Source organism: Mustela nivalis (assembly GCF_964662115.1).
Source record: "Mustela nivalis genome assembly, chromosome: 4".
Lineage (NCBI taxonomy): Eukaryota > Metazoa > Chordata > Mammalia > Carnivora > Mustelidae > Mustela > Mustela nivalis.
In genome coordinates this window covers 148,211,903-148,234,797 of record NC_139023.1, presented here as the reverse complement: position 1 = coordinate 148,234,797, position 22,895 = coordinate 148,211,903, and the positions used below count along the sequence as shown (strand labels likewise).

The window sequence follows — 22,895 nt, the reverse complement described above, 5'->3', positions numbered from 1 at the left end:
CCAACATATTAGGGATACCTGTGGAAGGATGTTTATTGTGGCACAGTTCATAGTGACAGAAAAAAAACTGAACAAAGGAACGGCTGAATAAAACATGTAGCTACAGAAAAGTATGATTCAAATCTATCTATGTACGACCTGGAGGGGTATCCATATACCCGTGATATTGTGGAAAAGAGCAAGCAGTGTATATAATACTATTTTTTTTAAAAAAATTTTAAAAAGAAAAGAAAAAGGCAAAATCCCTTATGGGTTTATATATATAATATATATTATGTACAGATATTATATACACAGGCATACATTCTAAATATAAGTTTATGTATGAATAAACATCCATTACTTTCCAAACATGACATTTAGGGAGAAACTGAATAAAATAGAAAGAAAGGAAGGAAGAAAAGGAATGGAAACTGATGACTTTCTAAATATTAACTTTTCTCCTTAAATCTGAGCAGTTACGAGTGTCCTTGTGTACTCACAGCACCTCGCAGCCTGCCCCACAGGTCGGTGTGGACCAATTTGAGAAGCACAGTGTGTTACGACATAATATAAAAGTAAGCAGAGGGCACCTCGGGGGCACAGGGAGCTTCGTTTTAAATCCCAAGTTGTGCCTTGTTGCCCTCCCGCCTGGCTGCCCAAAGCTGGGTCTTGTGTTTGTTCCTAAAGCCACAACAGAGCAGTGAAGACAAAATGGATCACCCTTGGGGCAGGGAGGAGCAGATTAGGTATCCGGCAACCTTGCTCTCGAGAAGGGAGTGAAGGACCCGTACAAAGAAATATGTCGGGGCACCTGGGTGGCTCAGTCGCTTAAGCGTCCAACTCTTGACTTCCGGCCAGGTCGTGATCTCAGGGTCCTGAGACTGAGCACCTTGTCGGGCTCTGTGCTCAGCGGGGAGTCTGCCCCAGATATTTTTTCTCTCTCTGCCCCTCCCCCAACTCATGCGCTCTCTCTAAATAAATAAATAAAATCTTAAAAGAAAAGAAAAGAAAGAAATGTATCCAAGTTGAGGCAGAATCAGGGTTTTCAAATGTTTGAAGGGCTGTCCTGTATGGGAGGGGTAATTTAACCTATAGCACCTCAGAAATAAGAACGGAGACGGAGAAGTGATAAAGGGGCAGATTTCAGTTCGGTGTAAGCAACATCTGCTAAGATTCTTTGACCCCTAATTTTGTCTTTTATGAAACAGAAGAATACCACATACTCTTAACAGGGACGTAGAGGTAGGGTGAGGATCAAAGAACACAGTGCAAGCCAGTAAAGTATAAGCTGGAAAAACAGTAATCCTCAATTTTGGCCGTGCATCAAAACTACCTGGAGAGGGACGCCCAGGTGGATCAGTCAGTTGAGCATCTGCCTTCAACTCAGGTCATGATTCTAGGGTTCAGGGATTGAGCCCAGCATCAGGCTCCTTGCTTGGTGGGGAGCCTGCCTCTTGCTCTGCCTATCACGACCCCTGCTTGTGCGCTCACACTTGCTCTCTCTCTCTCTCTGATAAATAAATAAAATCTTTAAAAAAAAAAAAAAAAACTGCCTGGAGAATCTGAAAAGCCCTGATGCTTTCTCTGGCTGTATCCAAGCTTGATTCCATCATAACCTCTGGTGGTGGGACTCAGGCACTGGTAAGTTTTAAAGCTCCCCAAGAGATTTCATTGTATAGTTCCATAGAAAATCACTGATCTAAAATAATTACCTAGAATCCAGGTGATTGTGGAAAAATTAGGTTTGCCCTGAGACAGATCTGGGGGCCAATTTAAAAAAAATGCCCACTGAGGCGCCTGGGTGGCTCAGCCTGTTGAGCAGCTGGCTCTTGATTTCAGCTCAGATCATGATCTCGAGGTCCTTCGATTGAGCCCCATGTCAGGCTCTGCACTCAGCAGGGAGTCTGCTCTAGCAATTTCTCTCTCCTTTCTCTTCCTCTGCTCCTCTCTCTCTCTCTAAAATACATAAATAAAGCTTTTAAAAAATGCCCATTAATCAAAGAATTAGAGCTAAATGTTAGAGTTGACTAATTCTGGGGTAACATCTAGACCATGGAGTGAGTCAATAGTAAGTGTAGCAGTGAAGATAATTTAAGTAATATTTGTCTACTCAGAGGTCCATGATAAGCATCTTGGAAGAGGCTAGCTTCATATCTTTCCCCAAAAATGTATTCCCTAGATGCAAGGAGAGAGAAATGCACCTGATGGAGTGACACTTTTGTTTTGTTAGGGAGGTTCTGAAAAAGCATTCAGGACACCTGTGCACCCGCTGTGGGCTGAGTTTACTGTATACAATTTTTATCAAGCATGATTTTTTTCATAGGTCTGTAACTGATGGAATAGACCGGTTCAACAATTTGAGCCTGGAGAGGTATGATTAATAGTAGGTCATGGGCTACTTACTGCTCTTGTCCATTTCTAGCTTGTTCCAGCTACGCCAGCAGTGGTCGGGCTGGTGGCACTGAGCTGGACAGTGTGGCGGTGATGGGGGTGCATGACAAAGATATTACATAGCAGGGGAGAGAAGGTGGAGAAAAGCATACAGAGATAAACCAGATAAATCAATAAACATAGAGCCCTTTACTTTCCCCTCACACCCTCCCCATGGTCCCCTGTTCCAAAAAAATCAAGCTACAAACCCCAAACTGATTGCATAAGTCCAAGATGGGAGCAAAATGATTAAACAGCAGCATCTGCCAAAAAGATGACGAATTCTATATGAATCAGCCAAGTGACTCAGCAGTGAAACAAAACCTTGTCTAGAACATCTGAGCAAGGGGAAAGGTGGTCAGCTCTCCGTGGTATTGGCAGGTTCATGGCTGGGCTCAGAGCAGTGAGAGAGGCAAGGTCCAGAAGGCCAAAGGGCTGGGGAGGAATCTGCAAACAAGGACAGGGCAAGCAGCCACATGCCTGGAGATCACTGGGAGAAGCAACTAGCTGCCTTCAAGTATCAGAAGGACTCCCAGGAGGGAGAGGGATTGGGTTTTCCTGTATGGCTTCGAAGGACAGAACCGGGCTTGGGGCTGCCCTTGCAGGGGCCAGACTCTGAGAACCTAGTGCTATCCAGCTTTTCTAGACAGCTGTTTGCATACAGGTAGCAAGCTCTCAGTCACTGGGGGCATTTAAACAGAGGCAGATGATCACCAGGGGAGAGGGGGAGCATTACTAGTGGTGGTGGGGAATCCACACTGGGGTATGGTGTGATAGCTTTCAAAATGCGCAATTTCCCCCTTTAAAGTTTAATCAGCTGAGCCTTGTTTGCTGAGTAGACAGAGTGATCAAGTTATCATTCACAGGATTATTTTCTTCCAAATCCCCTCTCCCTCTCCTCCCTTCCCCCAAATCAGCTGACTAAGGCAGATCTCCTTGTCTGTCCTCCAAAGTCTGATTTTTACAAATATAATTATCACAGATTTATGCCTCTTGTGCCAGATGCAGGGGGGTGGGGGGTGGGCACAGAACAGAAAAGTTACAAGGAGTGCTCAAAAACAGCTCCTGTGACCTCAGTCATTGATATGGTAAGGAGGAGGCAGTTTCCATAGAAAATGTAGTTGTTACTGATAATTAGACTTTTTTCTTTTTAAAGGGAAATAACAGGAAGCCTCAAGAGAGAAATATTGTTCCACATTTTCACTGGAATTTTTTCCCCCCTCTGGGCTGATTTTCTCAACACTTGGCCTTGTCTCAAGTTATGGTTGAATGGGACCTTAGAGATGACACCTACCTTCCCGATTCTTCATTGTCTACTTGGAAGAAACTGAGGCCCAGAGGGCAAAGTGGTTGTCCAAGGTCACTCAGAACTTTAGGGCAGAACTAAGACTGTAGTCAGAAATCCATACACCCAGCTCAAGTGCCCCTACTTCTTCACAGGCCTAGAAGCTCCATTTGTGCTCCCTCCAGGGAAAGGGTGGGGTCCTAGTTGTCCCCGGACCTTGGGCCACTAGGGACTGGGCCTCAAGCTATAGCTCTGGAAGTTGTGGGCAGAAAAACTCAGCCCCTGACCATTACAGATCTCCCCTAAAGCCTTACCTCTCGAGTGGCTTTCAAAGTTGGCCACCCAAACCAGGCTGACCCCCGCCTACCCTTCTCCCCCCATCTGGTGTGAGAACCACCAGCAGGCAACTTGACTTTTCACCTGGAGTGCAAATGTCCTGGGGTTCCAGAGCAGGTGCCTCTGTTTCTTTCCCAAGAAGTAGCTATACCTGAGGGGCATCTGGGTTGGTGCCCTCCCTGCCAGGCTCCCATCTCTCTGGAACCTCATAGCCCCCTGCCAAAGGGAGTCTAGAAATAAGCTCCTCCTGTCAGCAGAGGGAACTGAGGCAGACCCATCAAGCTAAATGAGCCCCAATCCCCTTCCCTTGCAAACAGGACCTGCACTAATTTGCAAGGCCAGGTGCAAGATGAAAATTCGGGACCCCTTGTTCAACAACTATGAGGAATTTCAACATTGCAGGGAGAGCCCTCAAGCCAAGTGTGGGGCTGCCGAGTCCCACACCGTGAAGCCCACCCGGCTTAAGTGGGCCCCAAGTGGGTGGGAACAATAATTGCTTAAGTTTCAGGAATCAAGGAGCCAGGGGGATGTTGTGGTTCCCTCAATGTATGCTCAGTTCACCCCCCAAAACACATTCCTGTTTCCTCCTGGCCAGCACGTGCACCAGGGTCACTGTGATGGCTGGAGAAGTGGTATTTCTTTCTCCCTCTGTGTTCTCTCGCACAACACCCTCTCCAGCCCACCCTCAGAAATTCTGATGCTTTTCTATGGAAGTGGAACGAGGCTCACGTTCAATCAGAAAGAACTGTGCGATTTTGTTTTGGAGCATAGTGCACCCCTGGAACCCCGTGGAGGGGTCCCCGAGCTGCGCACCTAAACTGGAGCCCTCCCCTCCTGGGGGCACGGTCCCCCAACTCTGAGCCAAGGGAGAGTTGGGGAGCCGCTAGCAGCGAGCGGCGCACCGCAGCACCCCCGCGCGGCCGTTTGCGGTGCAAGAGCCCTGCCGCCCTCTCCCCGACCCGCCCTACGCGCGCCCCCCGCCGGGTGCTGCGTGGGAGCGCCCCCCTACCCCGCCTCTTCGTCCCCTCCAGCGCCGGCTTCCAGAAAGCTCCCGGTGAATTCCACAGCATTCTTTGGGCGTGAGTCATGCAGGTTTGCAGCCAGCCCCAAAAGGGGTGTAGACGAGACAGAGCGCTATAAATACGCGCGCCTCACGGTGCTCACCACGCGGCATCGCCAGGAGGAGCGCACGGTCGCCAGGCACTGCTGACCGGTGAGATGTCCCCATCTCTCTTACCCGGCTCAGAGCCCCACCGGGACCCGAGCGGGGGGTGGCAACCGGGGGTGGCAACCGAGAAAGGACCGGAAGATCGCTGGTACCACCTGGGCTGTCAGAGCTGCGCTTCGGATGGAGTCGGGGACCCAGGGAAGGGAGGTGGCTCGAGCCCCGTAACCGGGCCGGGCCGCGGAGCTGGAGGCAGAACTGCTGCGGGATGGCTCTCGGGCCAGGACTCCTGAACTCCCGTGCTCGCTAGCTGCAGCCACAGTTCTGCGGGTTAACTAGGACAGGTGTAATGACCCTCCCTTTGCAAGGATGGGGAAGTGCGGCTTGGAGAGCTAATGCCTATTGCTGGAGGCCAGACCTTCTGTGGCGTTCGCCTTGTCCAGGTACTGGTCTCCTGTGGTGATTGTCAGCTTGCCTGCTTGAGTCGTCTGGTCTGCTCCTAAATTCCGTACTTCTCTCCAAAGGATGATCATAAGTATGTTTTGATTTAAGTACATGTTGCAGCCACTTAAATCGCACTCTTTCTGCTTCCTAATGCCCAGGATACATCAGAGGAAAGTCATAACTGATATCAGATCGCAGACGTCTGCTCCAAATGTCTCATTTTATAGATGACAATCTGAGGTCTGGAGAGTTTAGGATCCTTTCCCAAGATAAACAGCAGGTAGATTCAGGAGTAGAACTGAAGCCTTGATCTTCCAGAATTTCTGGACCTAATTTAAAAAAAAAAAAAAAGGAAGAAGAAGCTGTTTATTATTCTTATATATATATATATATATTTTAAGATTTTATCTATTTACCTGACAGAGATCACAAGTAGGCAGAGAGGCAGGCAGAGAGAGAGAGAAGCAGGCTCTCCACCGAGCAGAGAGCCCAATGCGGGGCTCAATCCCAGGACCCTGAGATCATGACCTGAGCCGAAGGCAGAGGCTTTAACCCACTGAGCCACCCAGGCGCCCCTAGCCCTTATTATTCTTATTTTTAAAAAGAGGTTAGGAATTTAAAAATAAGGACAGATAGAATGAAAGGGTGCTGACTGGAGTCTTCATTATAATAACACTGGGAAATTACATACAATGTAAATGCCCAACCTTGTGGGAGGGCAAAATAGAGGCCACCAGAAAATGTACCATTCTGCAACCCCAAAGGTGTGCTTTTAAAGAACTATTTGAAGATAATGGGTGTAAGGGATCGGATTGCACAGAAATGCATAGAAAATCGAAGGAGATCTACAACAGTGCTAGTAGTTGTCTCTGGATGGCATGAATTACCAGTGCCTTGTTTTTCTTTTGCGTTTGGTTCCTACATTTGGGGAGGCAATGGGATGGAGCTTGGGTCTTGGGCATTAAAAACCGTGCAGCATGCTAGCCGCATGTGTGACTCTTTGGCTTAGGTCTCTGCGTCCTTCCCATGGCTCAGTCTGCTGCGGGTGAAGCCTCCTGGGGGTGGGGGTGGACTGCATAGTGGTGGTGGGTGGGGAGAGGAGGACCTTGGTAGGGCATCGGTAGCTGGGTGCCCAGGCCGAGAGGAGAGGAGAGTTCTAGTGTTGCCCTTGGATGGGCAGTATCAATATCATGTTAAGAGTCAGAGCCAGCATTGTCACAAGATCCCCCTCCCCCACCGTCCCAGGTGATGCCTAGGTACTCTAAGGGAGCTGAGCCTTGCACCAGAGCAAAGCCACACTGGGAGGGGTCACAGGTTCCTCTGCCCTTCTCCAAACATGCCACCTCCTCCCACTTCCCCGAAGGATAGTGCCAATGCCCACAACGGGTCCTAGGTCAGATTTCGAAACAGCCAGAATTTACTGTGATTATCTAAGACCCCTGTGTTTGCAGAAGGCAGTCACATCTCAGAGGTCCACATGGGGGACATTGTACAGATGAAGACACTGAGGTCACATTTAAGTGACCTGGTGTCCAGGAAAGGACACTGGACTAGAGGATGGGGGTGCTGGGTCCTCATCCTTGTATTCCCAGCCTGCTGCAGGCCTTCGGGAGCCGCATGCTGTCTCTGGGTTTAGCTTTTCCTCAGAGGCCAAGGATTGGGGCAAGAGACTGATTTTTCTCTGCTCGGGACCCAGGGGTGCCCCATGGAGCCCAGGCTCCTGGTGGGAGATTGTACTGGCTGCTGGGTTTCTGGACTTATCCATCAGTGCTCTTGCCCCACCTCCCTTTTCTTTAGGGCCCAACGCCATGTCTCCCGGTCTAGGCCTATTTCAGAGGCTCTTGTATGAATTTCTGAGAAGTATCCAGGGGCCTCTCGGGGAGAGGTGGGTGTTCTTGCTGGCTTTCTCTCTCGGGCGTCACAAAAGCTCTGTGTCTCTCTGAGGCGTTTTCAGGCCTCAGTGAGCAGCTAGGGCAGAGCCCTTGAGCCCTGGGCCTTCTGGCAGGCCTGAAATAGCACCCCGACTCAGCCACCCACCCTGTCTTTGGGGAAGGCAGTGACCCACTCTCTTCTCCCACGCTGTGCCTTTGCTGTGTGGCTGGTTTGGGACCCACAGCTTGGCTGCTTTACTAACTATTTTCCAGGAGAGGCTTCCTTTATTCATGTGCTTACCAAGGGTTTCTATAGGCCTGCTGAGCCGAGGGCAGTTTTTCCGATGTTCACAATTTCAGGAACGGGGGACCCGACCTCTCTGTTCTGTTAGGGGATATGAGGGAGTTCAGATAAGCATTGTGGTGGAGGGGGCTGCTGGGGTGAGGGGTTCTGTTTGGTGTAACAATTCCAGCTTCTGGGAAAGGGTCCATTGTGTAACACTGGGCTGTCCTGGGCTCCCAGCAGTCAGCTGAGTGGTGGGGGGGGGGCACCTTGGCAAGACACCCTACTGTGGGCTTAAAGGGGACAGCCATGGGAAAGGGACCTGGTGACAAAGGGGCCCATCCATCCAGAGGGAACTTCTCCTGGGGAGGCCCGCCCTTTAGCCCTTTGACTCTGCCCCCCACTCTCTGAAGACAATTGTCCCCTGCTCTGCTACATTCACACCCCAAATCTATGCAGGGATCTAGATCTTAGGTCTCCTGCCAGGGGTGGCAAGTGGCATTTATCTCACTGCCTTCGAGTCTTGAAAGGCCATTTGGGGGGCATCTGCGTGGCTCAGTCGGGTTAAATGTCTGCCTTTGACTCAGGTCATGATCCCATGGTCCTGGGATCGAGTCCCACATCAGGATTCCTGCTTGGCTGGAAGCCTCTTTCTCCCTCTGCCTGCTGCTCCCCCTACTTGTGCTCTCTGGCTTTCTGTCAAATAAATAAAGTCATTTTTTTTTTTTTTTTTAAAGGACGTTTTGGGAGGTGTTGAGGTTTGGTGGATAAAAAGGGGATTTTTCTTTTGTGACAGATTGGGGACACCTGCTGTGGGCCTGATTAGTGACTACACACAGCAGGGGCTTCCAAGAAAGTCCCCACATTAGGGCTGGGGAAGGAGAGGGGCAGAGCCTAGAGAGGTGTTTTGAGTGTTTATTTGATAGGAGCAGGTATCAGATAGATGTCCTTTCTGGATGCAGAAAACACATGCTCAGACTTAGTCAGCGATTTCTGGGGGAAGAGGAGGAGGAGGAAGAGGAGGGCTGGACCTGAGCCCAGGCTCTGACTCCAGAGTTCTCGTTTCTTCTGTATTAGGCTGCTTCTCCTGTGGTTCCCCTCTGTACCCCCAGCCTCCGCTTTCTTTTGAAGGGGTCCCGTGGCAAGTCCGATCTTTTCTCCCAATTTCCCTGGGATTAAGAACAAGGTAATGCCAGCTGAGGGGCTGGCTGAGGGCAGGCCTCCGCGGGGCTCCGGGGAAGCTGCTGGAGGCTGCAGGCCAGCCGGAAACCAGCAGGCTGGCTAGCTGTTACCATGACAGTCTCCTGTTCTCTACAAACAGAGGCCTGCTGGGATTCCAGAATTGGAGAGGGAGGCACCATGAAGACTCTCCTGCTGCTGGTGGGGCTGCTGCTGACCTGGGAGAATGGACGGGTTCTGGGAGACCAGATGGTCTCGGACTCTGAGCTCCAAGGTAAGTGGAACAGGTGTGTCCCCTCCCAGGCCACTTCCTCTCTGCCAGGGCCCGAAGCAGTAGAGACCCATCTGCTTTGCTCAGGCGGGTCCCTCTCGGGGCCTCCTTCCCGCAGCTACCTGGTCTAGGTTCTTGGCGGTCGGGTGGGCTTCTAGGCATTTTTCAGGTGTATCCCCAGTGCTTTCTGGCAGCTGCGTCCCTTTTCACCAGTCTGCTTGTCCCAGGGCCCACAGCTCCTTTGGGAAGCTTGGCTCATTTGAGCCTTCGTTGAGTTTCCAGTTTTGCGTCCCCATGGTACCTACTATATGTCTCCTCCACCTTTCCACCTAGAAACCCAGTGGTCCGTATCCAGAAAAGGGGAAACGTCCTTCTGCAGAGCCCAGCTTTGGGGTGCACTCCTCTGCAGGCCTTTCCTGAAACCCCTCCTCCCTGCACTCTCCTCCCCACCCCGGTCCTACAAGCTGACTAGTTCCTAGGGATCTTGTTAAAAACTCGGGCTTGGAGATCAGACTCTGGTATGTGTGTGGCCCTGTAACCACACCCCCCCCCAGGCTGTATTAACCGGGGACAAGGATCCGATCTCACTGTGCTGTTTTGTCCTGGGGCTGCAGTGGGGATGATCTAGGCAGCACAGAGAGCGTTTACAGAAAAGGCATAAGCCCTGGCCGGCTCAGTGCCTGGCGTAGGACAGCCACTAGAGGAGCCTTAGCTGTTTCACCTTCACTACCTCCGTGAAACTGTCTCCTTGCATTTGCCCCAGGGCGTTGTGTCCTGGTCACAGTTTCCTTGTGGAATGGTGCCATTCATTCATCTTTGTGTCCCTTATCACACGGAGCCGTGGGAGAAGGAAGTTCAAATGTTTGGTAAAACGGAGTCCCCGAAACGCTTGTATCCAATCTAAGATTTTACATTTTGATGTTTCAGTGGTTATGCTTCCAGAATATTTAAAAAAAAATATTTTACTTCAACTCAATTTAAGCTGCATCTAGTGTATTATGAGCTTCAGGGGTCGAGATCCGTGGTTCATCTGTTGCATCTAACACCCAGCACTCAGTCCATCCCATGCCCTCTTTAATACCCGTCACCCTGTTACCCCAGCCCCCGCCCACCTCCCCTCCAGCATCCCACAGTTCCTTTTCTGCGATCAAGAATCTCTCATGGTTTGTCTCCCTCTCTGATTTCCTCTTGTTTCAGTTTTCCTTCCCTTCCCCTATGCTCCTGTTTTGTTTCCCAGGACTTTTTTCCCTTGAAAATGTTCTCCTGCAGCTGGGCAGGATCGTTCTCCAGAGCGACTGCTTTAGTCCCTACTTGGGGACTGGGTCCACAATCAGCCCCGTGATCTCCTCCCCTACCCCAGTCAGGGCAAAGCTGGGGTCCAAAGGCCACCCATTTGGGGGAGGGTGCTCCCAGCCTGGAGAGCCCCTGGACTGAATTGGCCTTCCTGACCATTCCAGCTGGTTCTAGGGTGGTATCCCCAGCCCCATCTCTGCCTCTCTCCTCATTCTCCCTGCCTGCCCTTCTCTTGCAGAAATGTCCACCGAGGGGAGTAAGTACATTAATCGGGAAATTAAAAATGCTCTCAAGGGGGTGAAGCAGATAAAGACACTAATAGAACAAACAAACGAGGAGCGCAAATCCCTGCTCACCAACTTGGAAGAAGCCAAGAAGAAGAAAGAGGTAAGGAGGAGCCAGCGGACCAGACCGCACCCTCTCTGGAGGGGAGGGGTCATCGCCCCTGGGCTGCCCTGCTGGGTTGCCCTGGTGACCCTAGGCCCTCTCAAGCTAGTGTCAGCTGTTGCTGGGGCTGTAGTTAAGAAAGAGGGAAGGTTTCTTTGCTTTTGAGAGCTTCAAGGGGTTGGATCTTGGATCTGGTTTCTTACCAGCTTGGCCCCGGGGCCTGATGAGGACTGATTCACTTCAGTAGATTTTTCTAAACCCTGACTATGCAAGCTCCAAGGTAGGCTTTGGATCGGAACTGCCCCAGGTCAGGAGGAGGGTGGCGTCCCACCTTCAGAAGCTTATCTAGTAGGACAATAACTTTGGGGTGAAGGCAGGTACACACTGCAGTGCCCCATGGGTTTCTAGAGTTCTGACTCCCTAATAAAGAGACTTCTAAGTCAGATAGTGAAAATAGCGGGTCTAGCCTGTGCTTAGCGATTCAACAAAACTAAAACACCATATTGGAGTAAACGACTAACTTTAAAAATCAGCAATCTCCTTAAGGGTATCCTAAAAACCTACTCCCATTGCCTCCCTACCCCTAATGATGGAGAGGCTAAGATGGGTCACCTGCCACCTTCCTGACCCATAATGCATACACATAAGTGCTGTTTGTTTGTTTGTTTTTTAATTTAATTTAATTATTTTTCAGTGTTCCAAAATTCATTGTTTATGCACCACACCCAGTAAAGTGTTTTAAAGGCTCTGAGAAGTTCTGTAGTAAAGAAGGTTGTGGAACTTCATTTAACCCTGTGTTTTCCAAACCAAATTGAGCAGGGAATCTTTTTTTCTCCCCATGATAGTTTTTATTTCTTTTTTTAAAGATTTCATTTATTTATTTGAGCTGGAGCGTGCGTGCATGCACACGTGTGAGAAAGAGAGAGAGAGAGAGAAAGAATGCACATGGTGAGGGGGCAGAAGGAGAGGGAGAAGCAGATTCCCTGCTGAGCAGGAAGTTCAATGTGGGGCTGGATCCCAGGAACCTGGCATCATGACCTGAGCCTGAAGGCAGGAGCTTAACCAACTGAGCCACCAGGTGCCCCTCTCCCCATGATAGCTTTCAGCACAATTCCCTGGAGGCCACTTAGGGAAATGCTGGCTTGGATCCCGCTCTTTCTTTTGACACAATGCCCTTCCTTGGCATCCGTGTTTTTCCTCACCATTCTGGGAGAATCCTCAAGGAGCTCCTAGAAAAGTGTCAGGCAAATCCTCTTCTTGAGTTTTTGGGGTTATCATCAGTTTAGTATTCTTCAATCCAGGTTTTGTGAGAAAGCACAGCAAGTTTAGGGTAAGACTCCATGACATCTTGGTTCCTGAATCTGTGAATGCGAAAGAGAGGAAGTGGGCAGCGAGGTTGATGCTTGCTTGTGGGTTGGCTGGTTGGGAGGCATGGCGGCCTTCCCAGCAGGAGCAGGGCACCTGGAACAGGAGAGCGATCTCACAGAGCTCAAGGTCCTCCTGGTCAGCTCTTCCCGTACCTTTGCTTTGGGGTGTGGATGGTCTACTTAATTCTTCTTCGAAAGGTTAACACACTCATTTGTTGTGATTTTAATATACAAAAGTGGAAGAGGATAAGTTTTCCGTAACCCTTTTACCTATGGACAATTCACTGTTAACATTTGATCTGTTTCTTGCTCCTTTGTTTTCTGTTATACTCTTCTGATAGTCACAATATTCAAAATCACACCTTGTTAACATGAAAAATGCTCGTTATACTATTTAAAAGTTAACAATGTACCCCTCAAAAAGCGTTTCTCTGGCCTCTGTGTAAACCAATGATTTGCTTGACTTTCTATTTTTTTTAAAGGATTTTATTTATTTGACAGACAGAGATCACAAGTAGGTAGAGAGGCAGACAGAGAGAGGGTGGGGGGAAGCAGGCTCCCTGCTGAGCAGAGAGCCCGATGCGGGGCTCAATCCCAGGACCCTGAGATCATGACCTAAGCCGAAGGCAGAGGCTTTAACCCACGGAGCCATGGTGCACCTTGACCTTCTATTTTTAAGCATTTGGGTTGATTTGAGTATTTCCCCCCCATCTATCTGCACCATTAAAGAAGAGCGTATCAGAAATCTTCAGATTTCCCCTTTATGGCAGGAATTCTTTGGGGCGGATTCTTACAGAATTACCTGGCCAAATGCCATGGATGTGCTAGAGAGTTTTGGTAACTGTTGTGACTTCGATTTTTGATGGCGTGCCAGGGACTGGGGCTGCAATAGACAAATAAGATTCCAAGCGCCTCTGGAAGCTTCGGAAGACAACAGTTAAACACCAGAAGTTGAGGTTAGAAAGTAGGGTATAAAAGAGAAGTCAATCCTGGGGTCAAGACTAAATGCAGCGTCAGAGGAAAAGGATATCCACGTGGGTTCTAGTGGACGGGGAAGACCAGGAAAAAGAGCCGGGTCTCGAAGTTGAGAAGATGCTTAAAGTGGGGTGGGGAGGGAATTCCAGGCAAACGGGGGAACGCAGGAGCCAGTGGAGGAAATAGGCACGTGGTGTGGCCAGCCCTGGGAAGGCCTGCCTCCGAGGGTGGAGGGCCCGGCATCGTGCCCACCTGGAGAGCGTGAAGCCTGTGGTTTCCACGTGGCTAACCTGGCCTCGTGTCCTCCCGCAGGATGCCCTGAATGACACCAAGGATTCAGAAACGAAGCTGAAGGCGTCGCAGGGGGTGTGCAATGACACCATGATGGCCCTCTGGGAGGAGTGTAAGCCCTGCCTGAAACAGACCTGTATGAAGTTCTACGCCCGCGTCTGCAGAAGCAGCACGGGGCTGGTTGGCCACCAGGTGAATGGGGTCGGGCTGCTGAGCGCCGCCAGGCTCTGAGTGGTGGAGGCAGGAATGGAGGGAAATATGCTTCTTCTCTGGTCCTTCCCCCGACACCCCCAACCCCGTTCCAACCCATAGGGCAGTTCTCCCACACCAGCTTTGTGTGCCTACAAATCAGCTCAGTTCTGACACTCTCTCCCTGAAGATGGAGATTTCTTGGGCTAAGGGCTCAGGCCCACAAGCCTGTCCTCCCCACCCCACCCCCGCCCCAACTTTAAGTACCCATCACAAGTCTGGCTTGTCACCTGTGCTTCTGGCGTTGGCTATAGATTGGAGGTACCTACAACCCCCTTCTCATGGTCATGGTCATTGAATTTGCTGGGGCAGCTCACAACTCAGAGACACATTTGACTTACTGGGTTATTGGTTTATTATATAAGGATATAACTCCGAAAAGCCAAAGGGAGGCAAGGCATAGCTCAAAGTATGGGCGAGGGGTGGGGAACTTTCCATGCCCTCTGAGAGGGTGCTACTCGCCTCCATCTTCACGTGTTCAGCCACCGAGAAGCTCCTCCAGCCCGTCCTTGTGTGATTTTAAGGAGTCTTCCTCCCACGGGCATGATTGATTAAATCATTGGCCGTTGCTGATGGATTCAACTTCCAGCCCCTCTCCCCTCCCCAGAAATCAGGAGATGAGAATAAAAATTCCATCATTCCAATCTTGGTGGGTTCTGCTCGTGACCAGCCTCCATCCTCAGGTGCTTTCCAAAAGCCACTTCATTAACATAGCTTTATTATTTTTTAAATTTATTATTAGCATGTAAGTTTATTACTCTCCTCACAGGAAATTCTAAGGGCTTTAGGAAGCAGACAAAGATCGAATAGACACTTCTTTCTATAAATCACAGTATCACGGCTTCATTTCACCTGCCAGATGCAACCCATTTGTCCCGGCTGCCCTGAGGCCTGGAGTGCCACAATCAGTTGGCAACATTTGCTCTCAGTGTGCAAATGTGAAGTCACCCAAAGCACCTGTGCCGTCTCTTAGAAGATTCTCATCCAGAAATGATTAGCTGGATGACGTAACAAATGACATCGTGGAGTGGCACATCCCTGGGTCCACTTAGGCAAAAGGAATTAGGAATTTGGCCCTTGGCTGAGTCAGGTTGTGGGGAATCCTTGGTGACCAGAAAGGAGACTGTCTTGGGTAACGGGGGTTTGTGCATCTCTCGGCCTCCGACGTCTTCTCAAACTCTTCCCCATTGGGTGGGTAGCATGAAAGGGGATTGGCCTGACAGTTGGGGGGCCAGGGAGCCAGTCCCAGCAGGGGCTTTAGTCACGTGCTAGGTGACGGAGGTGACGGAGGGGCAACAAGGGGACGCAGGAGGAGGCTGGGACTTCACTGAGCTTCTCTTAACTCCCCCATTCTGGCCCGCACAGGTTGAGGAGTTCCTGAACCAGAGTTCTCCCTTCTACTTCTGGATTAATGGCGACCGCATCGACTCCCTGCTGGAGAGCGACCGGCAGCAGACCCACGCCCTGGACGTCATGCAGGACAGTTTCGACCGGGCATCCAGCATCATGGATGAGCTGTTCCAGGACAGATTCTTCACCCGTGAGCCCCAGGACCCTTTCCACTTCTCACCCTTCAGCTCATTCCAGCGGAGGCCTTTTTTCTTCAATATCAAGCCCCGCTTTGCCCGGAACATAATGCCTTTCCCTGGCTACCAGCCCTTGAATTTCCACGACATGTTTCAGCCCTTCTTCGACATGATACACCAGGCTCAGCAGGCCATGGATGTTAACCTGCACAGACTGCCCCACTTTCCAATGGAATTCACAGAAGGTTAGAAAGCCATCATCTTCATTCTTCATGAGAAGGGATGGGAACAGGCAGGTTATTGAGAAACCCATTAGATTCTAAGAACTACGCCTGGGGCTTGGCGTGTGTCATCTGTTTTCCCCAACAACCCCACGAAGGTGGTGTTATATCCATTTATGGAGGAGAAAAGTATGACAGGAGAAGGAGTGTGTCCAAGTATTCATAGCTGATAAAGGGGGACCTGTTCAAATTTAGCCCTGCCGGACTTGGAATCTGCGTTCTTTCAAGTTGACCGTGCCCCTTTCGGCCACTGGGGGGCGTGACGTGGATGACTCCTTTCTAGAAAACCAGACCCTTTGTCTTGGGAAGCCAGGTGCCTTTATGTGGATGCTATGCAAGCAGTGGTGACAAATTATGTAATCTGTCCATGCTATAGTTTAGAAAGCTGTTTCTTGCTATCGCCTTGGGGCCTGGTACAGAATGGGCATGCATGAATATTTTTTGAATGAATGAGGTCTACTGTGGACGCGAAAAGTCCGTACTTTCAGAGGTGATTTCCTTCGTTGAACTAGTAGACATAGTTAGCCAATACCACCTCCTGAATGCTACCGTTTAGTACCCAGTTTGGCTTGAATTGGTTTGGAGATACAGGAGGACACTGAATTGAACAGCTGTGTATCCATAATGGGGGGGAGGGGCGTTGTATTATAAGGTGGCTCTCAGCTGTGTATCCATAATGGGGGGGGAGGGACATTGTATTATAAGGTGGCTCTAAGACGATCCCACTCCCTCCTTCAAGAGGCTTGCTGACCCTAGGGGAGAGCCGAGCCAGATAGAATGCAGAGCAGAGCAGGTTCTGATGCCAAAGAGAACAGAGGCAGGAAGGGCTTATTGGATGCAGATGGTGGGAGGCAAGGCCACACCCAGCTGAGGGAGCCCCAGGAGCTCCCTCCCCTGTTTCTCCACAGGGAGCCCTGATCAGAGAGGATGGAGTCTGCAGGCAGACAACTCATTCCCAACCTGCTCTGTCCACAGAAACATCTCAAAGAGGCAAACAGTAGTGTGGAAGGGGTCAAAAGGGAAGCCCATCACTATATCACTCTGTGGGGTCCCTTAGCATGACGCTCTCTTCCCTCATGTGTCTCCAGAAGACAACCAGGATGGCGCCGTGTGCAAGGAGATCCGTCACAACTCCACAGGGTGCCTGAAGATGAAGGACCAGTGTGAAAAGTGCCAGGAGATCTTGTCTGTGGGTGAGTCGAGGAGCCTTGGATCACTTTATGGGGTCAGACACATAGGGCTTGAAATTCCATCTCTGCTGCCTTCTAGCTGTGGCACTGGGGGAGGTCTGTGGCCTTGCTCCACGTGCGCCCCCATCTGTAGACAAGGGCTAAGAGGTAAGGTTGTCCCTGAAGTTGAGAGATACCTATTTTTTTCCCCCAGTTACTCTCTTCCCCAGGGCCATGCTGGATAGATGTCCCCACTTTTTTCTGCAGATGGACTTTTAGATAATATGTATTCTGTCTAGCAAACTCTTACCACGTTGATACTGTTGTAAACACTTTGCAAACATTAGTCATTTCCTCAGAATGGCCCCAACTTGGGTACAGTGCCTTTCCCTATCTTATCAAGGTAAAAAAGCTCATAGTCACAGGAAGCTTGAGTCACTTCCCAAGATGATAGGACACCCATATGTTGGAGAGCTGGGTGTTTGGGATGTGTTCTTAACCGATGTGTTCTTAGTGTTCTGTCCCCAGCACACGTGGGTCACTGGTTGTGGTACCTTCGCTTCCCAGCAAAATACACTTTGGTTGGTCAGTCCCCAAAGCAAAGGAAATAGAGTTGACCCTTGAACCAGAAGGGGGTGAGGGGAGGCGGTATCAACACGTATTTCATATGTAATGTGTACCATATACTGTATTCTTAGAGTAAGCTAGAGAAAAATGTTATAAGGAAATGATACAGAAGAGGCGGCTATGTTCACAGTACTACACTGTAAAGGACCGCGTATAAACAGACACGGTTCAAACCGTGTTACTCGAGGGTCAACCACACTTCCCTTCAGCAGCTCCCCTCAGCTTTATCAGATCTGTTCCCTGGCTCATTTCTTCTTACTTCCAGTGACAGCTGTAGAAGCATCTGGAATGGTTCTCGGCACACAGCCTTCTCTGCTCAGAAAGAGTTAATTGCTTTCCTTGGGTGTAGCCGATTGCTCCTGTGGCTTTGCTCTTACTTAATATGTTTGGGTTTGCTGGGCCAAGGCTTCGGAGTCCAGTTAAATATGTCCAGCCCCACTCCTGTAAGTTTCAAAGGCACTGGGAAAGCAAGCCAAGTGCAGGGAGAGGCAGATGTCTGAAGCGGACAGGAATCCTCAACCCAGGCTCCCTGGCTTTGCCCGTCAGCTATCACAGAGGTCAGCTATCACAGAGGAGCGTCAAGGGCGCAGTTCCTCACCGCCAGAAAGTTTATGCAGGGCCAGAAGGAGAGAGCACGGGTGCCCGGGCTCACACCGGTGCCCTGAGCACGGATCTTAACGGTCTCCAATCACAGCTCACCCACACTGCCTGCCCTTCTACCCCAACAGAGAGTGACCACCTCTCCTTTGAGGCACCGGCCAGCAAACGAGCACACACTGCCTGACCGCTCTAGACCAGGGTTTCTCAACTTCGGCACTACTGACGTTTTGGACATTTTGGACTGGCTTGTTTGTTTGTTTGTTTGTTTTTTAAGATTTTATTTGTTTATTTGAGAGAGAAAGAGAGAGAGAGTGTGTGTGTGTGTGTGTGTGTGTGCACGCACGCGCGTGCGTACCAGCAGGGGGAGGGACGGAGGGAGAGGGAGAAACGGAGAAATAGGCTCCCCCCACAACCTCCCCACTTCCCCCATCCCTGACAGGGGGCTCCATCCCTAGACCCCAGGCTCATGACCTGAGCTGAAGGCAGATGTTTAACCGAAGGAGCCCCCCAGGCGCCCCCCGGAATGGATAACTTTTGTCGGGAGGGGCTGTCCTCTGCTCTGCGGGATATTTAGCAGCTCCCTTGGTCTCTATCCGATAGGCACTGGTACCCACCCCCAATGGCAGGTGTGACAGCCAAAACTATTTTCAGACCTTGCTAAATATCCCCCTGGGGGCAGCAGAGCCCATGGTTGAGATCTACTGCTCTAGACAGAGTCTCAGTTCTCAGTGACTTTTTTCAATTTCTAATTTTCCCCTGGTGAAAGAGTTAAGATTATTCATTATATTATCTTTCCAACCTGGCTTTTATTTCCTGCCCTACCTACCATTTTTAAGATTTTAGTAGAAATGATTATATCTACTTATAATCACTTATGGGGACCCTTTACAGTAAATGCAGCATGCAAAGGTCTGTCTTCTCTTGACTTGCTCAGGTTTGATGTACCATCCTTGGGATAGTTTTGAAACAAACCAGAGAAAGAAAATCAGTAGTTTTTAAAGACACAGTGGATAGTTGCCCGCTCTTATCAATTATACAAACTGCAGTGAGCATTCCAGGGGACTGTGTCTTCTCTGCTCCCCTGATGAGCGAGGTGACCACCTCTGGTGAGCAGATGGGCCAGGCGGGCCCCCGAGTCAGCAAACTACTCTGCTCTGTACCCCAAGGATCCTGGCCAGTTCTTGTTTGTCATGGACTCTTGGCACTAGATTTCTAGCTCTGCAGATATGCTCGAAAGACAGGCTTGGAGAATTTTACCAGAGCCACAGACTCAGAGGAGGAAGAGCCCAAGTTTAGGAGTTAAAGCCTTGGATTCCATCCTGGCCCCATAAATCCTTCTGTGTCTTTTAGCAAGTAATTTACTTTTGTGGGTCTCGATTTCATCACTCCTAACACTTGAGGTTGAAAGAGCTGTGATTCTTGGAGATAGTGGGTATCCATAACGCTCCTGTAATGTCTGGTACTTAGGAGCTGTAAGTAACACTCCCTCTCTCTGGAAATGATGCAGCAGGGGACTAGCACAGCAAGAGCTGCTCGGGGTCCGAGCCACATAGACTGAGATCAGTGCTTCTCAAGGTGTGGTGAGTGCCCTTTGTCACCGTCTTTAAGGAGGGCACCAAGGACCCTGTTTAGTTCAAGTGACATTATTTTCCAGAGCAAGACTTTGTCGATGAAGGAAGCAGCATGTTGACTGACATTCTGGGGCGAGCTCTGAATTTTGTTACCGAGTGACTGCGCACCTTGTATGGCTGGGCGTTTAGAGCCGCTGTGCTTTAGGTCCTGGCTCCATGAACTGACTTCCAGTTGTATTTTTATCCCTTTTGAGGATTCCCTTCACATTTCCGCCTTTTTAAAATTTCTTTTCCTCCATCTCCGGGCAGACTGTTCGTCCAACAACCCCGCTCAGGTCCAGCTGCGGCAGGAACTGAATAATTCCCTCCAGATTGCCGAGAAGTTCACCAAGCTGTACGACGAGCTGCTGCAGTCCTACCAGGAGAAGATGTTCAACACGTCCTCCCTGCTGAAGCAGCTGGACGAGCAGTTTAGCTGGGTGTCCCAGCTGGCGAATCTCACTCAGACCGAGGACCCGTTCTATCTCCAGGTCACGACGGTGAGTCCCATTCTGGCCACACACTGAAGATCGGGGCGGGGGCGGGGGGGGACGGGTATGTCTGGCGGTGATATGAGCCTCCCCAGGGAGCAAAATAGGATGGAGATGTTAAAGGGGGCACTTGCGCTTTGGATCGAGCATTTGTCATGTGTCAGGAAACATACAACTTTGAAGCACATGAACGCATGGAAGCCTCATGAGGGGCGAGGGGCACAGGGAGAGGGAGAAAGAAAATCTCAAGCAGGCCCCATGCCCAGTGTGGAGCCCAAGGTGGGGCTGGATCTCACAACCCTGAGATCAGACCTGAGCCAAAATCAAGAGTCAGACGCTTAACCGACTGAGCCACCCGGGTGCCCCCCTCCCCCATTGTGACCCCATTGATCGTTGAGGAAAGTGAGAGATGCAACAGCTTGCCCCAGGTTTAATAACTGTTGGGTGACCCACTTGGGCACTTGAACCTATCCGCCTGGCTGAAAAGCCTGTGCTCTACCCACAAAGCTCCCTCGCTGCCCTACACTCTAGCTTGGCCTATGAATTGGTGCGTTATTCTTTACCAGTGATAGAAAGCCTCTCTCTAGTGCTGAGAACCCTTTTTTGTTGTTTTTCTTTCCCTGATTTCTTTTCTGCTGCTGGCCCAGCGAGGAGCTGCCCAAAGAAAACATGGTGGCTTAGAAACCACTTTTCCCATGCGGGGGTGAGGGGTCACCCCATGGGCTGGTCATTTGCAAGTACGACCGAGGCCTACAAACAAATGAATTTGGGCCTTTCTGCTCATTGAATTGAACGGCTGTCAAACTTAGTAAAAAGCGGAGGGGTCACGTGTCCGAATGTCTTTCCTTGCAAAAGGAAATATTTTTGGACCAATATTTCGGTCCTTCTCTTACCATTTTTCCTCCTAGGTGAGTTCCCAGACTTCTGACTCCAGTGCTCCCTCTGGCGTCACTAAGGTGGTTGTGAAGCTCTTCGATTCCGACCCCATCACCGTGATCCTCCCAGAAGACCTCTCCAGGAACAATCCTAAATTTATGGAGACTGTGGCAGAGAAAGCCCTTCAGGAATACCGCCAGAAGAGCCGGTGAGTACGCAGGCTTCACGGTGCTCCTTCCGGGCCCAGCAGGTCCCCGGGAGCCAGAAAAAAGACCTCGGGTCCAGCCTGGGAATGATTGCTCCTGCAGGCAGGGACCAGGCAGGAAGCCAGAAAAATCTCTGGAAATGTTAATTTTCCTGTGGAGGATGTTCTTTCTTTTTTGAGAAGCATTTATCTGTGAGTGTCCAGCCTTCACCTTCCATTCTCCTTTGTTTTGTTTTCAGGGAGGAATGAGGAATGAGACACTCCACATGGCGGGTGTCTGAGTTCCGTCGCCCCCAAGATGAGCGATAGGCCCCTAGAGAGAGCTCTGCATGTCACCGAGTGACCGGGCCTTGCCTTGAGGCCCTCCTGTCCCCTCACCCCGCCTGTCCTCCCTCTGGACTCTGCATTGTAACACCGTGTTCGCTGATCATGGGAAGAACTCCTGTGTGCCACTAACTCAATAAAACCACCAGTAATCTGAATTCTCTGTGGTGTCCTCCTTTTGTGCTGGGTATTTCTGTCTCCCATGGGTCTTCATTTTGGCATGAAAAAAAAAAAATGTAGGAAAGAAAAGCACTAGCTCAGATGGTATACGGACTATCCTGGAGTTGAGAGTAAAAGGAGTGTGACAGAGTTGAACCAAGGAGTTCTTGCTTTTCGGAGTGGAAATGTGTTGTGACGGCCAAGTAAAATATATTTCTGAAAAGTGAATCTTGTCCATTCCATTATAAAATGGTGGCCGTATTGGGGTGAGTGAGATCTCCTGAAGGAACACACGGAACATGAGATTGAAGAAGGGTAGTAATAATGCATCCTGGGTATTTTAATACCCCGTTGATATTTTCTTCCTGGAATCTGTCATCCCCAAAAGACTAAATGAGTCAATTTCCTTTTTACTTGTAAGGGTTTGGAATTCCTCTGGCCCTTTTCTGACCGGGGCCTTGTTTGCTGTCAGTGCATACAACTTTCCTATCCTGCCCTCCCCTCCACCACAATTTCTGGTCTACTTGGGTTTTTCCTGAAGGTGTATTTACTTCCTAGTCCGATATAGATTGGCTGCAGTACCCCAGACTGCCAGCAGATGGCCCTGTCTAACCGCGGTTCTTCCCGCGTCCAGCGCTAAGTTACGAAGCCTTACCATTTCTTGAGTATTTTCTAACTACAGAATTCTTTTCATCAAATATACTTCACATGAGGAAAACACATCTGTCTGCCTTCAAGGTTTGTAGCAAAATCCACGTATTAATTAAACGCTTAGAATATTCTTAGGTCACAGATGGGATCAGGAGGGAGACAAACCATAAGAGACTCTTAATCTCATAAAACAAACTGAGGGTTGCCAGGGTGAGGGCATTAGGGAGAGGGGGGTGAGGTTATGGACATTGAAGAGGGTATGTGCTATGGTGAGTGCTGTGAAGTGTGTATACCTGGTGATTCATAGACCTGTACCCCTGGGGCTAATAATAACATTGTATGTTAATTTAAAAATGTTAAAAAAAAAAAAAAAGAATATTCTTAGGTTACCATTACTTGTCTTCAAGTCCTAAGTACCTCTGGCACATAAATGATACCCCAAGGCTTAGCTCATCAAAGAAGCTGGTAATTTTCGTGTTGCTCTCAAGGAAATTCAGAATAAAGTTAGTGTGGTTCACTTAATTAGGGGCATGGGTTCAGAAGGTGCATGGGTCCAGAAGGCATTTGC

At 49.8% G+C, this 22,895-nt stretch overlaps 1 protein-coding gene and 1 long non-coding RNA gene across 3 annotated transcripts in view; one reads left to right on the top strand and one right to left on the bottom strand.

The window, feature by feature from the left end:
- Nucleotides 1–5,130, bottom strand: part of LOC309862692 — a 10,658-nt gene extending 5,528 nt beyond the window's left edge. The window contains exons 1-2 of the long non-coding RNA XR_014310656.1: nucleotides 5,043–5,130; nucleotides 2,386–2,448 (exon numbers count right to left, since the gene is read on the bottom strand). This is a non-coding gene — a long non-coding RNA (uncharacterized lncRNA). The remainder of the gene's footprint in view (nucleotides 1–2,385; nucleotides 2,449–5,042) is intronic.
- Nucleotides 5,030–21,675, top strand: CLU (clusterin). Of its 2 annotated transcripts, none has more exons than XM_082726838.1 (9): nucleotides 5,030–5,246; nucleotides 9,118–9,249; nucleotides 10,778–10,926; nucleotides 13,581–13,751; nucleotides 15,174–15,579; nucleotides 16,704–16,808; nucleotides 19,892–20,121; nucleotides 21,021–21,196; nucleotides 21,433–21,675. In XM_082726838.1, the coding sequence occupies exons 2-9, from the start codon at nucleotides 9,156–9,158 to the stop codon at nucleotides 21,440–21,442; spliced, it is 1,341 nt and encodes a 446-aa protein (XP_082582964.1). In that variant the 5' UTR covers nucleotides 5,030–5,246; nucleotides 9,118–9,155; the 3' UTR covers nucleotides 21,443–21,675. The 2 variants fall into 2 exon arrangements, with proteins under 2 accessions (XP_082582964.1, XP_082582965.1); XM_082726839.1 differs by lacking the exon at nucleotides 5,030–5,246 and adding an exon at nucleotides 8,554–8,982.
- Nucleotides 21,676–22,895: the final 1,220 nt, after the last annotated feature.

What these genes read in the sequence shown, in the direction of transcription:
- CLU (XM_082726838.1), top strand. Translation starts at nt 9,156, where the DNA reads ATGAAGACTCTCCTGCTGCTGGTGGGGCTGCTGCTGACCTGGGAGAAT. An exon ending in TCCAATGGAATTCACAGAAG is followed by an intron (nt 15,580 to 16,703) that starts GTTAGAAAGCCA and finishes ATGTGTCTCCAG; the next exon opens with AAGACAACCAGGATGGCGCC. An exon ending in TCTATCTCCAGGTCACGACG is followed by an intron (nt 20,122 to 21,020) that starts GTGAGTCCCATT and finishes TTTTCCTCCTAG; the next exon opens with GTGAGTTCCCAGACTTCTGA.